Below are 14160 nucleotides of genomic sequence, written 5' to 3' on the forward strand. Positions count from 1 at the left end.
CAGGACTTTCTGGTGTCCAGGTGGTCTTGTGAGGAAGACATCTTTAAGCAGGCTGAGTTCATCAGAGACTAGGGCAAGCTGAAATCAGTCCCTGGTGAAGGGAAAGGGGTTGGGGGTGGTGGTGGGTGCCTCAGCAGTGTGAGTTGAGGGTGGGGTCAGAGAGGAGAGTCCCAGGAGAGGGTACAAAAGAAATAACTGTATCTCTAAGACATCTTCAATAGCCTGACTCTGGAGGATGATGGGAAATTCATCTCTGGGCAGAAGCCCTGGTCCTTCTTGCACCTTGAGGGCATATTCAGCTTCTTGCCAATGGCTGTAGGCCCTGCACGGGAGACCAAGCTCAACCAGCAACATGCCCACCTGTTGTGTAATGGTGATTCACCTTGTCATTTCACTGTGAGTCAACAACTCATCTACCTCAGTTTTGCGAAGTAACCAGTGATACTAACAAAACCTCGCATAAGGGTGCTGTGAGCTCAGCTATCAGGACATAATAGACACCTCTGTGTAAACAGGCAGGGCAGGGGTAGCCTCCCTGGAAAGGGTTAGCCAGCGTCCCAGGCAGGGGTTCTTTATGTATTTATTTTTTGGCTATGCCAGTCAGCATGCAGGATCCTAGTTTCCCGATCAGGAATCGAATCTACGCCCCCGTAGTGGAAGCACAGTCTTAACACTAGACCACCAGGGAATTCACTAGGGGTTTTCAAAGGGAACAGAAGACTCAACAAAATCTTCACACAGTTTACCAGTTTATTTGTCCTAAATAAATACAGTCTGAGAATATCCATACTCCCACAAACAATGCCCTTCCCAAAAGAGCAGCTTAAGATATAGATGCACATTTTTGCAGCGCGTGTTCTCAAGTTAGGCTCAGGAAGGTGTTTGTCCTGACTTGTGCAGGACTGGATCTGGCTATGAAGACTCCCCCCAGGTTCCCTTCTCTGCTTCAGAGCTGAGTCCCCTGCTAGGACCCCTACAGCCTGTTCCTCCTCTTGGAGCACCTGCTGCCTCTCCTCTCTGTGTGGCCCTGTGGCTGGCCGCTCGCAGAGAGCTCTGTCCTATATCACCAGATACCACCACAGGCCCCATGCCAACTCCTGACCCTGGAGGCAGCTCGCCCAGGACAAGGGGAGAAACTGAGGCACAGGGCAAATGGATGGAAAGCCGGCTGGAGGCTGAGAGCCCCCGACAAAGGAGGAAAGGGACACTGACCATCCTCCCCCTGGGATCCCCCAGGGCCTGGTTCCCTAGGGAGCAAGAGGAGGGACGAGACCACCCTTTGTCTTCTCTTCGCAGATCAAAGGTTCGGGTCCATGTTCTCCTGGTCTGAGGTTCCTTCCTCATCATCTGGGGACTCCTATATCAGAGCCAGAGAAACCCACTCATGGGCTTGTACCATCCCCTAGAGTCACAGCTGGGGAGCCAGCATCTCCGTCCTGCCCTTGCCTCCAATGGAGCCAGAGGAGGCTATGCCACCCCCACCCTAGTGTTTTTGGCCTTCCCTTCCTCTTAGCTCCCAGGCTACCCATGGCCACATTCTGCCCACCATTGGGTGACTCCCTCTTACCAGGCTGAGGGCCCTGTCCCGCCACAGGGTAGCATAGAATCTCAGCACGCGGGGGTCACAGCGAACCACCATGGGGTCAAAGTCCAACACACGGAGGCCCTGCAGGCTGCGGGCCCGGGAAAGGGCCACGTAGGCCTGGCCGCTGGCAAACACACGGCCCAGAGACATCTCCACACAATCCAGGGACATGCCCTGGGGCAGGGAGAGACAGGGCTGGAGCCACCTCAGCCTGTATTCACTTGTGCCCAAGAAGCTGACCCCACCACCACCAGCCCAGCTATGGCCCCTGATCTCCTCACCCCATTCATAGCGTCTGAGCCAGAGAGACAGGATGACTGGTGTCTGAGTAAGGGGGTGTCCAGGAAATATGGATCCAAGATAAGAGCAGAGGGATAAGGGTGAAAGGAAAGAGCTCAGGTCTGGGTCAGACAGGCATGGAAACGAGTCTTGCTCTGCCTGGCACTACATGTATGACCCTGGACGAGTCACTTAACCTCTCTGACTTTGGTTTCCTCTTCTGTAAAACAGAAGTGATTCTTACAACTATACCTCACAGAGTGGTCATAACATGTTAAAATTAACATATCCAATAGTGGCTCAGAAAACGGCAGGAGAGGAAAGAAGGGAAATATATGTGTCCAGGAAAGAGGCAGGATGGGAAATGTACTAAAGAAAGGTTTATTCTACAGCTGGTCTGGAACCTTCCATCACTCCCAAGGCCTTTAAGACCCCCACCCTTCAACGTGCCCAGGCGTGTCCTGCCCCCTCCACCCTGCCCTGCTGCCACCCCCTGCACTCACCTGGCTCTTGTGAATGGAAATGGCCCAGGCCAGCTGCAAGGGCAGCTGCTGCCGGCTGAGGAGCTGGCCTCCAGTGGTCTGCACCGTCCAGCGGTCAGCACGGATGACCTCGGTGACTCCACACAGGAACCGTACCTGGGGCAGCCCTGAGGGAGGTGCGGAGAAGTCTCACCTTTCATTCCCACATCAGGACTCCAAGGTGAGACCTGTCCTCACCTTTCCACACTAGCCTTTTCCTCCATACGCTAACCCTGGGGCCCTGCTGCGAACCTGAGCAGTGGGACTGCTTCCCCACCACTTACCTCTCCCCTCGGCCTCGAACCCGACTACCACCCCTCGGGCACCATTCACCAAGCCCCGAGACACTGCCAAGTTCTTCACCAGCATCACCTGCGAGGGAAGGGAAACGGGAAGCATAGAGAGCCGGGCATCCCTACGCCTGGTCTCAGCTCCAGGCATTGCTGTGAGGCTGGGTGTTGTCATGGAGAGGCACTGAGTCCACGGATCCCTGGAGCAAGCTGCTTTATTTCCCTAGGTTTCCCCCTTGTGTCAAAGGAGAATGGTATTTGCTCAGTTTGCCTTAGAAGGAGGGGATAAAGAATAATAAGGTGACAGGGCTTTGACAATGACCATGTCTATTACAGGTTGTTTATGAACCACAGTCTTGAGCGATAGCCTTCTTCCAACCACTGTGCCTGAAATTTCCCCTGGGGTCCTTTGAAACCTAAGGAAAGGCCCCCATTTCCTTACTACCCTCACTCTCATGGAAGGAAGGAGAGACTCAATATAGGGTGCACTACAGAAGACAATTGTGTGCGATAGGTATTTTACTCTGCATTTATTTATTGATATTTTTGGCTGAGCTGGGTCTTTGTTGCAGTGCATGGTGTGGAGCATGAGCTCTAGAGCAGGTGGGCTCAGCAGCTGTGACTGGTGCTCTCTAGTCGCCGCGCTCAGGCTTAGTTGCCCCGTTGCGTGTGCAATCTTAGTATCCCGACCAGAGATGGAACCCTCATCCCCTGCATTGAAAGGCAAATTCTTAACTATTGGACCACCAAGGAAGTCCCCTTCTCTGAATTTAGAGATGAGGAAACCCAGCTCCAGCAAAGGAGAGTGATCTGTCTAAAGCAACACTGCTTGGAGCGCCAAGTGGGAGAAGAGGGCAGCAGTGGAAAATAGAAGACAGGAAGGTGGGCGGGAACAGGAGGGAAAGAGTTTATTGTGGCCACAGGTGGGTCTTCTGGCCATGGAGCAGCCTGTACAGAAGGGCAGGGGTCTGGGAGGACCCACTTCCCACTCACCTGGGCCCCCAGCTTTAGCTGAAGGAGCTGGCTAACAGGACACTGGGCATCCAGGGTCCGGGCTTGCTGAGGGTCACTGTCCATGGCCTCAAAGCTGTGTACTTCGCCTGGGGAAAGAGTCGGGCAGACAGACCACAAGTCACTGACTTGTGACTCAATTTCCAAAAAGCTGCACATTAGCCCAGGGCCTGGGGGAGGCAGTGAGGACACCTCAGGCCTAGCTGGGGCTCTGAAGTCAGAGGCCTGTTCAGGTCTCATTCTTAGTGTTTACTGGCTGAGTCACTTTGACCCAGAAAAGGTCACACCTCTCAAAGTCACAATTACATCCTCAGATGTAGGGGACTTTTTGGCCATTAAGGCTAGGGACCAAGATATTCAAATGACACCAAGGGTCCAGGCTGCCTGGAGTGGGGGCGGAGAGGGGGGGAGATGTCTGCCTGATGGCCTTTTCTAGCTGGTCTGGCCTAGCTCCAGCTCTCTGCTTACCTGGTAGTTCCTGCAGCTGCCTCTCATTGGTAAGGGCCACGTCATCCTGGTGGGTGCAGAGCCTTGTGGCCACAATCCCATCTCGCCCCACCTTGTGGGCAGCTGTGGCCCGGAGCTGGCGGGTGACTTCATCCGAGCACCTGTGGAGGCCAGGTTATCAGGGCAGAGCTGAGCTGAACACCAGGGTAAGTGGGGCACGTGGCCCACATGTAGCCCACGTGTCAGGCCATGGACCAGGCCTGGGGACTGGATGGGGCACCAGGGCAAGATTTGCTGGTTCCCAGGCTGGCCAACTTGTTTCTTCCTCACTTGGACCCCAGACATGGAGCAACGGTGCATGACTGTGATCAGGGGCAGGCACCCTTCCCTATGTCTGTCATCTGATTGGAACTAGCTGCCCTCCTGAGGAAGTTGGATCTGATGAGTGAGCACGGGCCAGAGAGTTAGAGATGCAGACGAGGCTCTGAGGTTGAGGCTGATGCCCTGTAATACTGGCACCCTATCATCAGATCACCCTCCAGGCTACAATTTTCTAGTACCTTGCCTGCTGCCTTACAGGAAAAAAAAATCTAGCCTATGTTTCTATTTTCCCCATTTCAAGCCTTCCTCCTGGGGAAGACTGGGTGCTGCAGCAACTCAAGTGGGAGGAGGGGGCAGAAATTGGGACCATCTCTGACTGCTCTGCCACTCAGCCTTCCTCTTGTCCCCTACACTGCTGGTGTGTGCCACGCACTTTCCTACCTGCCTCCTGGAAAGCCCCTCACCACCACCCATCCCCAGTTTGACTTGGGTCTCAAGGCCCAGCTCTGGCTCATTTCTTCTGCCCCCTTGGCCTCCTTTCCACTCCCGTGTTAGAGCAGTTGTAGCATCTCAACCTTATGTCCTTGCTAGGGTAGGATCACATCTGCAACCTCTCCTCCCACACCAGTTGACCCCATGGACTCTAAGTGTAGAAGGAACTTGGGTTTCAGCATCAGACCCGAGTGCAATTCCAGCTCGGCCACTTATTAGCCATGACTCTGGGCAAGTCACTTCATCTCTTTTGAACCCTAGTTTCTGCATCTATAAAATGGGAGTGTCTCTATCTGCCTGAAATGTACTCTGTGCCAGGCCCCGTGCTGGCTGATGCTCACAGAGTGACCGTCTCGTATGGGGTCATGAAGCACTTCTCCCCCTTCTCTGGGTCCCTGTGCTCCTCTCTGATCCATGCTTGGATCCTCATCCAGTGGCCCCTTCTCTCTTCACCAGGCCCCACCTGCCCAGCCGCACAGCTTGCAGCAGAGAGATGAAGGTCTTGTCTGTTTGCCTCCACACCTCAGTCAGTTCCAGGGTCACTGGGACACACCTCCTCCAGCTCTTGGCCTGGTGGGAGCAAGGTAGGGGGGTCAGGGAGCAGAGCAGACCCCCATGGGGCTTAGGGCCAGAGGGCAAGTGGTACCTGGAAGCAGAACTGCGGGAGCTGGGATCCCTTGGTTACAGGTGGCAGCTGCAGGAAGTCCCCACAGATGATGAGCTGGATCCCTCCGAATGGCTTATTCTGCTGCCGGACAGCTCTGGAGAGGAGCACAGGGTGCTCTAGGGGCTGGGGTGGTTGGGTTCCACCCAGAAGACCACCAGAACCCAGTCCTCACTGCACATACTGACCTGGCCACGGCCTCCAGCTTGTCAAACAGGTCCGCTTCCACCATGGAGATCTCATCAATGACTAGCCGCTGGCAGTTCAGCCAACCCTGCCGCACACCGGGCCGCTGGGCCAGGGCCACACACTGGGCCAGGGGAGCCTGGCCCGAGCCAATACCTGTGAGGGACACTATTCAGCCTGGGCTGAGATCCCAGCACTGTCTCAACCCTGACCTCCCCTCCCTTCCCACCAGCCTGGCTTGCTCCCAGTTTAAACCCCAGGAGCTCTCACTTACCTGCAAAGGCATGGAGGGTAGTACCCCCGATGTGGCAGGCTGCCACCCCAGTGCTGGCAGTGGCCACAGTGCCCGTGGGAGGCAGTGAGCCCAGGATACGCTTCAGCAGGTAAGACTTCCCCGTCCCTGGGCAGAGGGCAAAGTCAGCACCACTTCTCCTGCATCCCAGCACACCCCTGTTCTCCCCACACCCACTCTGCCCCACCACTACCTGCACTTCCAGTGAAGAAAATGCTCTGGCCTTTCAGGACAGCCCTCAGGACAGCAGCCTGTTCCTTGGAAAGCTCTGGTTTGGTGGGAGGCAATCTCAGCCTCTTCACAGGCAGGGGCCACCTTGTGACTTCCTGGGGGGAGAGGGCTGTCTCAGGACCTCCCCACATCTCCTCGGTATCACCCCCTCCCTTCTTGGTCTGGTAGGTAGCCCTTTGTGTCTCTGCTGGCTTCTCTCCTTGGAGCCCTTGGGCAGCCTTGGCTCAACTGGAGATCTTGACAGTAACCACAGGGGTCCAGGTCTCTCCCTGAAGAAGGGATCAAAGCTGGATCTCCACTGACTCTGGGTATCACCCCTAAAGTCCCCTGTCTGCAGGTCTAGATTCTCCTCAGCATCCTCTCCTGGGTTCCCTAACTCTCCTGGTCCTCCAACCCATCCTTTGTTCTCGCAACTTTTCCTGTCACAATCTGTCTCTTTGACCTAAAATCTCCTAAGCCAAACCCTGCTTAGCCAGGGCCCCTTTTTGCCCCATCTCCATCTTCTCTCCAGCTTAGTCTCAAACCCCTGTGGTTTGTGATCCATCTTTTCCAGTTTGTGAACACTGTCACATCCACCAGACTTTGTCCCCCAACACCTCCCCCGCATCTGATTGGACCTGTGGGCTGCCCCTAACACAGCTGATCACTTTATTCTCTCCAAAACCTCCTCTCCTCCTCAAGGAGGACCTCATTCCTACATTTCTGAAGCACCTTCTCTGCTTTCTCTTTTAACGTGACCTAAGCGCATTTTTCCTATTCTCAATCTCAAGGATTGCACTATGAGAAACACACGCACAATTCCCTTATTTCCGTTAGTCTCAGAAGCCTGATGAATATCTCCTCTGAAGTAATCAGCAGCCATCTCAAATACCACCACCATCTTCCCCCTAAACTTGGGCTTCCTCAGTCTCTTCCATCTCCCACTCCCCAAGGCGACCCCCGTTCTCCTGTCCTCACGGTGCGGGGCTTGGCTCCCGCCCGAGGTTCCGTGGGCCGCTTCACCGGCGTGGTATCCGTGACCCGGGTGGCCGCCGCACGCCGCAACTCCTCGGGCTGCACGGGGCTGATGCTGATGAAGTCGCGGGGCCGCGGGCCAAGCAGCTGCGTGCGGGCGGAGGCCGGCCCGGGACCCGGGGCCGCCGCCAGCTTGAGGCGCAGCGTGTGCAGGAAGCGGCGCAGGCGGTCCGGGGGGCAATCGGAGAGCAGCAGCTGGACGGCGCTGGCCCGGGGAGTGCTGTCGGCGGGGAACCGCAGAGTGCTGCGCCCGGCTGCAGCGAAGCGGGTGAAGAGGCGCGCGGCGCGCACGGGGAAGCAGCGCGGCCGCCCAGCGGGCCCGGGCGCCTGCAGCCTCAGCATCAACTCGCGGCGCTCGTTACGACCCAGGCTCAGCTCCGCGGTGCGTAGGGACTGGCGCCTTCGCGGCTGCCCACCGGGGCTCAGCTCCTCCACTGCCACACGGCACCGCAGTTCTCCGTCCTCGCATTCTGCGGCCGCTGCCTGGGTGCCGGAAAGCATCGCCGCCGCCTCTGCAGGTCTGCAAAAAGACCGGAGCACAGGCGTCACAGGGACTCAGGGGACATCATAGGTGGTACAGAAGTCTGGACAGGGAGCCCAGTCAAAGCCACAAAGGGTCCCAGGGCTGTCACTGGTAACACAAAGAGGTCACGGAGACTGTAAAAGCACCCTGGGGGCAAACAGGAAATTCTCCTAGACATTTCTCTCCCACACAATAATTTCCAGAGCTGCGGATGGGCAACGTCAAGCGCACCAAGGATTGGGAACCTCTGCTGTCCGACAAGAGCCACAGAAGAAGGGAGCCCCTGAACAGAAAAGAAGCTTGCTTCTAAGAGACCCAGGGCGGGCACGGGAATCTTGAGTCCTCTCCGCAAGGAAGGAGGAGACTCACTTGTGGAGGTAAGCAGGACTGAGATGTATGTTATCAGCGCCTTCCCTCTCCCAGCTACGTTCACTGGTTTATATGCAGCCAAGCTAGTGTCACTATTTCCCATGTACAGAAGTGGAAAACAGGCTGAAAGAGACCACAACGGCTGGTAGGAGTCAGGGATCGTGGGATTCGGAAGCTCTGGTGCTTCCCATCTCTAAGGTGGGGTGGAAGTGAAATTATTTGGCTACGGAAATAGCGGAGGGACCCTGGCTTCCGGGAACCAGTCCACGTGCCGTCTGATTCATTCGTATGCACCCTCCTGGCAGGGACCCCTTGAAGAAGAACATTCTGCCTCCCATGTCTGGGATCAGGTGGACACTCACTTGTGCCAGCACTCGGACGAACCAGTTGAGAAAAGTCGGCCTGCAGGCAGTAGTAGCACACTGGAAACTTTCAAATTCTGGGAGTAGAGAATCATCCTATCACCTGCAGGAGCTTTAAATTTTCTAGCCAATCAGAGAAAGCGGACGTGACAAGGGGCGTGTCTTTCTGTGCCTTTCTACCCTCAGAGCTTGGGCTGTACCAATAGCACGCCAGAGGAAGGAGGCTTATTGTGGTGGCGGAGCATACCAAGTCGCGCGGACGAGTGGATGTAGTGGGAGGGGACGGAGACTGCAGCTGGGCCGCGCGTGGATTAGTGTCACCAATCGCGTCTCTGAAGATTTATTTTCAAGACCTTGCCTCCAACACAGACTTCCTCCCCTCTAGCCCTCACACAGCGGCTGAACTTGGCCTTGGGTAAGAGCTGCCTCCCATCTCTGTTTACACTCACGGGACCTTTGTCCATTTCTGGGCAGACCGCCCCCCAGCCCTTGCCCCCTGACCGAGACCTGCTGCTCCCGCTGCCCCCACCCCCAGTTCCTTCCACGCTTATCGGTCTTTGTGTCATTTTACTCATTTGTCTGTCCCATCCGTCTGAGACACGTCAGTGAAGAACTGAGACCTGTGACCAAGTGCTCAGAGAGTACAAGTGAAGTGAGCGAGCCTCTGTCTTCAGGAATGCGTATCCCTCTCATTGCACTGAATGCATAGGGAATTTGTTTTTAATTTTCTTTCCCCTCATTAAATCTTGGAATGACTAGCTAGAAGGCATCTTACAGGTGAGTCAGCTCGCTCATTTATTCAATTGCCCACATTTTTCAAATAAGGAAACCAAGGCTCCAGGTGTCACATAGCTTACAGATAGCAAAACAAACCCTGGAGGCCAAGTCTAAGCCTGTTAGTTTAACTACTACACTACTCTGCTCCCAGAGAGAGAGAGAAAGAGAGACAGAGGCTGGTCTAACCTGGTGAAGGGAGTCCAGGCCTGAACTGGAATCTCAGCTCCTGAAAGGCAATTTGTTATGCCAGACCTGCAGGTTTGATGTTTCCTTAATGTCTCTAAGCAAGTTTCCTTAATGTCTCAAGCCTTTGTTTCCTTATATTTAAAAATGGAGAAAGATTAAAATGTGATGATTGCATAACTATGACTATACTAAAAACCATAAAATTATTTGCTTTAAATTGTATGGTATGTGAATTGTATCTCAATAAAACTGTTAGGAAAAAATAAAAATGAAAAGTATTTTTCCTCTTAAATGTTGTTTTGACACATGACTACTAGTGGCACAGAAAAAAAATTAGTATCACTGTTGTAAGCAGAATAATGATACCCCCTCAAATATGTCTACATCCTAATCCCCAGATTCCTTGTGTATGTTACTTTACATAGCAAAAGGGACTTTGCAGATGTGATAAATTAAGGATCTTGACATAGGGAGACTACCCTGGGTTGTCTAGGTAGGCTCAATTAGGATTCTTATAAGGGAGGCTAGAGAGAGGAGATGTGATGAATAAGTGGACATGTGTGTCTTTGTGTGTGTGTGAAAGAAAGAGAGAGAAAGGCTGATTTGAAGATGTTACTGCTAGCCTAGAAAATGGAAGAAAGGGCCATGAACCAAGCCATATGGGATACAGGTTTCTTGAAGCTAGAAAAGGCTAGAGGAAGTGGGTTCCCCTCTAGATTCACCAGAAGGAACACAGCTCTTGATTTTAGTCCAATGAGACACATTTTAGGCCTCCAGAACTGCAAGATAATAAGTTTGTCTTGTTTTAAGCCACCAAATTTGTGGTAATTTGTTACAGTAGCTATAACAATAAGAAACAAATACAATCACGAGCTAGAAAATGAAAGCTGGGATTATGAATGTAAGTCTGTGTCTATTTCCAAAGCCTGTGTTCTTTCTGCCCACTATCCTGTGCTCAAAGTAGGCCCAGCACACTCACACAGCCTGCTCCCTTCTCCCTTCTCCCTGTGTAGTATCCCAGACTGGTTCTAGAGAAAGCATGGAGACTTCCATACGTATTTTCCCCCAGTATTTTTTTCTTCTGGACTCACCATGCAGCTTGCGGGATTTTAGTTCACCAACCAGGGATCTAAACCAGCCTCTTGCAGTGAAAGCCCCGAGTCATAACCACTGGACTGCAAGGGAATTCCCTCAAAATTTTTTTTTTAATTGTAAAATATACGTAATATAAAACTCACCATACTATTTTTCAGTATACAATTCATTACCATTGACTGCATTCAGATATTGTATAACCATCACCACTATTTCCAGAAAAGTTTCATTATTCTGAAACAGAAACTTTGTACCCATTAGACCAGATATCCTGGAATGTGAAGTCAAGTGGACCTTAGGAAGCATCACTACGAACAAAGCTAGTGGAGGTGATGGAATTCCAGTTGAGCTATTTCAAATCCTGAAAGATGATGCTGTGAAAGCGCTGCACTCAATATGCCAGCAAATTTGGAAAACTCAGCAGTGGCCACAGGACTGGAAAAGGTCCGTTTTCATTCCAATCCCAAAGAAAGGCAATGCCAAAGAATGCTCAAACTACCGCACAATTGCACTCATCTCACACGCTAGTAAAGTGATGCTTAAAATTCTCCAAGTCAGGCTTCAGCAATATGTGAACTGTGAACTTCCAGATGTTCAAGCTGGATTTAGAAAAGGCAGAGGAACCAGAGATCAAATTGCCAACATCCGCTGGATCATTGAAAAAGCAAGAGAGTTCCAGAAAAACATCTATTTCTGCTTTATTGACTATGTCAAAGCCTTTGACTGTGTGGATCACAATAAATTGCGGAAAATTCTGAAAGAGATGGGAATACCAGACCACCTGACCTGCCTCTTGAGAAACCTGTATGCAGGTCAGGAAGCAACAGTTAGAACTGGACATGGAACAACAGACTGGTTCCAAATAGGAAAAGAAGTACGTCAAGGCTGTATATTGTCACCCTGCTTATTTAACTTATATGCAGAGTACATCATGAGAAATGCTGGGCTGGATGAAGCACAAGCCGGAATCAAGATTGCCAGGAGAAATATCAATAACCTCAGATATGCAGATGACACCACCCTTATGGCAGAAAGTGAAGAAGAACTAAACAGCCTCTTGATGAAAGTGAAAGAGGAGAGTGAAAAAGTTGGCTTAAGGCTCAACATTCAGAAAACTAAGATCATGGCATCTGGTCCCATCACTTCATGGCAAATAGATGGGGAAACAGTGGAAACAGCGGCAGACTTTATTTTGGGGGGCTCCAAAATCACTGCAGATGGTGACTGCAGCCATGAAATTAAAAGACACTTACTCCTTGGAAGGAAAGTTATGACCAACCTAGATAGCATATTCAAAAGCAGAGACATTACTTTGTAAACAAAGGTCCGTCTAAGCATATTCAAAAGCAGAGACATTACTTTGTAAACAAAGGTCCGTCTAAGCATACTCAAAAGCAGAGACATTACTTTGTCAACAAAGGTCCATCTAAGCATATTCAAAAGCAGAGACATTATTTTGTCAACAAAGGTCTGTCTAGTTAAGGCTATGGTTTTCCCAGTAGTCATGTATGGATGTGAGAGCTGGACTATAAAGAAAGCTGAGCACCAAAGAATTGATGGTTTTGAACTGTGGTGTTGGAGAAGACTCTTGAGAGTCCCTTGGACTGCAAGGAGATCCAACCAGTCCATCCTAAAGGAGATCAGTCCTGGGTGTTCATGAAGGACTGATGTTGAAGCTGAAACTCCAATACTTTGGCCACCTGATGCGAAGAGCTGACTCATTTGAAAAGACCCTGATGCTTGAAAAGATTGAGGGCAGGAGGAGAAGGGGACAACAGAGGATGAGATGGTTGGATGGCATCACCGACTCAATGGACATGGGTTTGGGTGGACTCCGGGAGTTGGTGATAGACAGGGAGGCCTGGCATGCTGCAGTTCTTGGGGTCGCCAAGAGTTGGACAGGACTGAGCAACTGAACTGAGACAATAACTCCCATTCCTCTGTTCTCAGCCCCTGACACCCCAAATATTTTATTCTGAAAATATATTCCAACATGTACAGAAAGATTGAAAGCCTTTTCCAGTGAACACCATATACTTACCATCAAGATTCTACAATTAATATTTTGCTGTATTTGTTTTGTGTGTTAGTCGCTCCGTCGTGCCTGACTCTTTGCGACCCCATGGACTATAGGTTGCCAGGCTCCTCTGTCCATGGAATTCTCCAGGTAAGAATACTGGAGTGGGTTGCCATTCCCTTTTCCAGGGGATCTTTGCAACCCAGGGATAGAACCAAGGTCTCTCGCATTGCAGGCAGATTCCTTACTGGCTGAGCCATCAGGGAAGTATTTAACACATCTATCCATCCCCACATTCATCAATCCATCTTTTGTGATGCAGTTCAAAGTTGCAGACAACAGTATATTTCACATCTAAACACTTCAACATGCATAGAATTAGCTAGAGTTTATGCTTAACTTTTTAATGCAAACTTTACATATAGTGAAATGCACAGATTATACAATATGTATTCTTGTGTGTATTGGCGTCTTTCACTCATCATGATTTTGAGATTCATCCATGTTGCTGACTGTATCAGTAGTTTGATCCATTTTAGTGCTGAGTTGTGTTGCATTTTATGGATATACTACAGTTTATCCATTTTTCTGTTGATGGATATCTGGATTTTGTGGTATTTATGCTTTATTTTCTGTTGGAAAAATACCTAGGTGAAAAATTGCTGAGTCTTGGAGTTTATATTTAGTTTTATATGAAACTGCAAGAGCTTTTCCCAAAGTGGTTGTCTGCCCACCAGGTTAACAGTGAGTCCTTGGACAGAGGAAAGCTGGACACCGCTTGGCGACCGATTAACGGTCCTCAGGCTCCGCCCTCCTCCCCGCCCCAGCGCTACGGGTCTTCAGCTGGATCTTGATTGGCTGATGAAGGAGGGCGGAGGCAGAGGAATTGCTCACATCTGTGACCCGACTTCCTCCCTATCGGCTTTGTGCAGCTTTTGCATCCGCAGGTCTTCTGCTCACTGCTGCCGCCGCGGGGTCAGTTCCAAGTGAAGCGCAACATTGCTCCCTGGTCTCCTCGCCTAACCCAAAGCCTGGTTTTAACGCAAGCTGTCTGGAGGAATGGATTTTCTTCATAATGACATTTCCTTCTCCAGCACTCTCTCTGTTCATCTTATCTGCTTTCTCCCACTTGGCGGTCTCAGTCCAGTCTCCGACTCACAAATAATGACATCAACACAGAACGGGGTGGTTTACTAATTGCACTGTTAGGCGTTTTCTCTTTTGGTATATAAAAGAGCCAGCCCTTCCCCTTTATGATCCTTTCTCGCCGTGCTCTCTCCACCTTTACAGTCCTAGGCTTACACAGTCTTGCAGAGGAGCTTGAAAGGGTGTTTCGTGGTCTTCCAGCTTACGGAGCACGAATTCACCTCGCACTGCTGCTTTGGGGCAGCTGACACTCATTTTATTGAACCTCCGGTACAGGTGATTCTGATTCTTCCTTATTAAAATACTCTCAAGTTCTACAACACACATTCCCTCATTTTTCCTACATACTGGC

At 51.2% G+C, this 14160-nt stretch overlaps 1 protein-coding gene and 1 long non-coding RNA gene across 4 annotated transcripts; one reads left to right on the forward strand and one right to left on the reverse strand.

Annotated features, from left to right (window-relative positions):
• Nucleotides 1–736: 736 nt before the first annotated feature.
• PIF1 (PIF1 5'-to-3' DNA helicase) lies at nucleotides 737–8695 on the reverse strand. 3 transcript variants are annotated; one of them, XM_086321495.1, is made up of 13 exons: nucleotides 8588–8695; nucleotides 7277–7853; nucleotides 6282–6414; nucleotides 6071–6196; nucleotides 5799–5952; nucleotides 5593–5707; nucleotides 5410–5516; nucleotides 4155–4294; nucleotides 3669–3775; nucleotides 2670–2757; nucleotides 2368–2513; nucleotides 1568–1759; nucleotides 737–1357 (listed from the first exon to the last, which is right to left on the reverse strand). In XM_086321495.1, exons 1-13 carry the CDS (start codon nucleotides 8680–8682, stop codon nucleotides 1298–1300), a joined length of 2040 nt encoding a protein of 679 aa, XP_086177621.1. In that variant the 5' UTR covers nucleotides 8683–8695; the 3' UTR covers nucleotides 737–1297. The 3 variants fall into 3 exon arrangements, with proteins under 3 accessions (XP_086177621.1, XP_086177619.1, XP_086177620.1); XM_086321494.1 differs by lacking the exon at nucleotides 737–1357 and having other exon boundaries at nucleotides 1371–1759; XM_086321493.1 differs by lacking the exons at nucleotides 1568–1759; nucleotides 2670–2757.
• LOC147364601 (uncharacterized) lies at nucleotides 7943–9351 on the forward strand. The gene is made up of 3 exons (XR_015134746.1): nucleotides 7943–8233; nucleotides 8531–9002; nucleotides 9194–9351. It is a non-coding gene; the product is annotated as an uncharacterized LOC147364601 (long non-coding RNA).
• The last annotated feature ends 4809 nt before the right edge of the window (nucleotides 9352–14160 follow it).

Source organism: Bos grunniens, chromosome 10 (genome assembly GCF_055505025.1).
Source record: "Bos grunniens cultivar Pamir isolate PY7600 chromosome 10, Bosgru_T2T1.0, whole genome shotgun sequence".
Lineage (NCBI taxonomy): Eukaryota > Metazoa > Chordata > Mammalia > Artiodactyla > Bovidae > Bos > Bos grunniens.

Bases quoted from the DNA above. Each gene is read 5' to 3' on its own strand.
- PIF1 (XM_086321493.1), bottom strand. From the start codon at position 8,682: ATGATTCTCTACTCCCAGAATTTGAAAGTTTCCAGTGTGCTACTACTG. The intron at 5,953-6,070 runs GTAAGTGAGAGC...TGTCCCTCACAG, and splicing joins TACCCTCCATGCCTTTGCAG to GTATTGGCTCGGGCCAGGCT. The intron at 4,295-5,409 runs GTGGGGCCTGGT...TGGCCTCCACAG, and splicing joins CAAGCTGTGCGGCTGGGCAG to GTGCTCGGATGAAGTCACCC.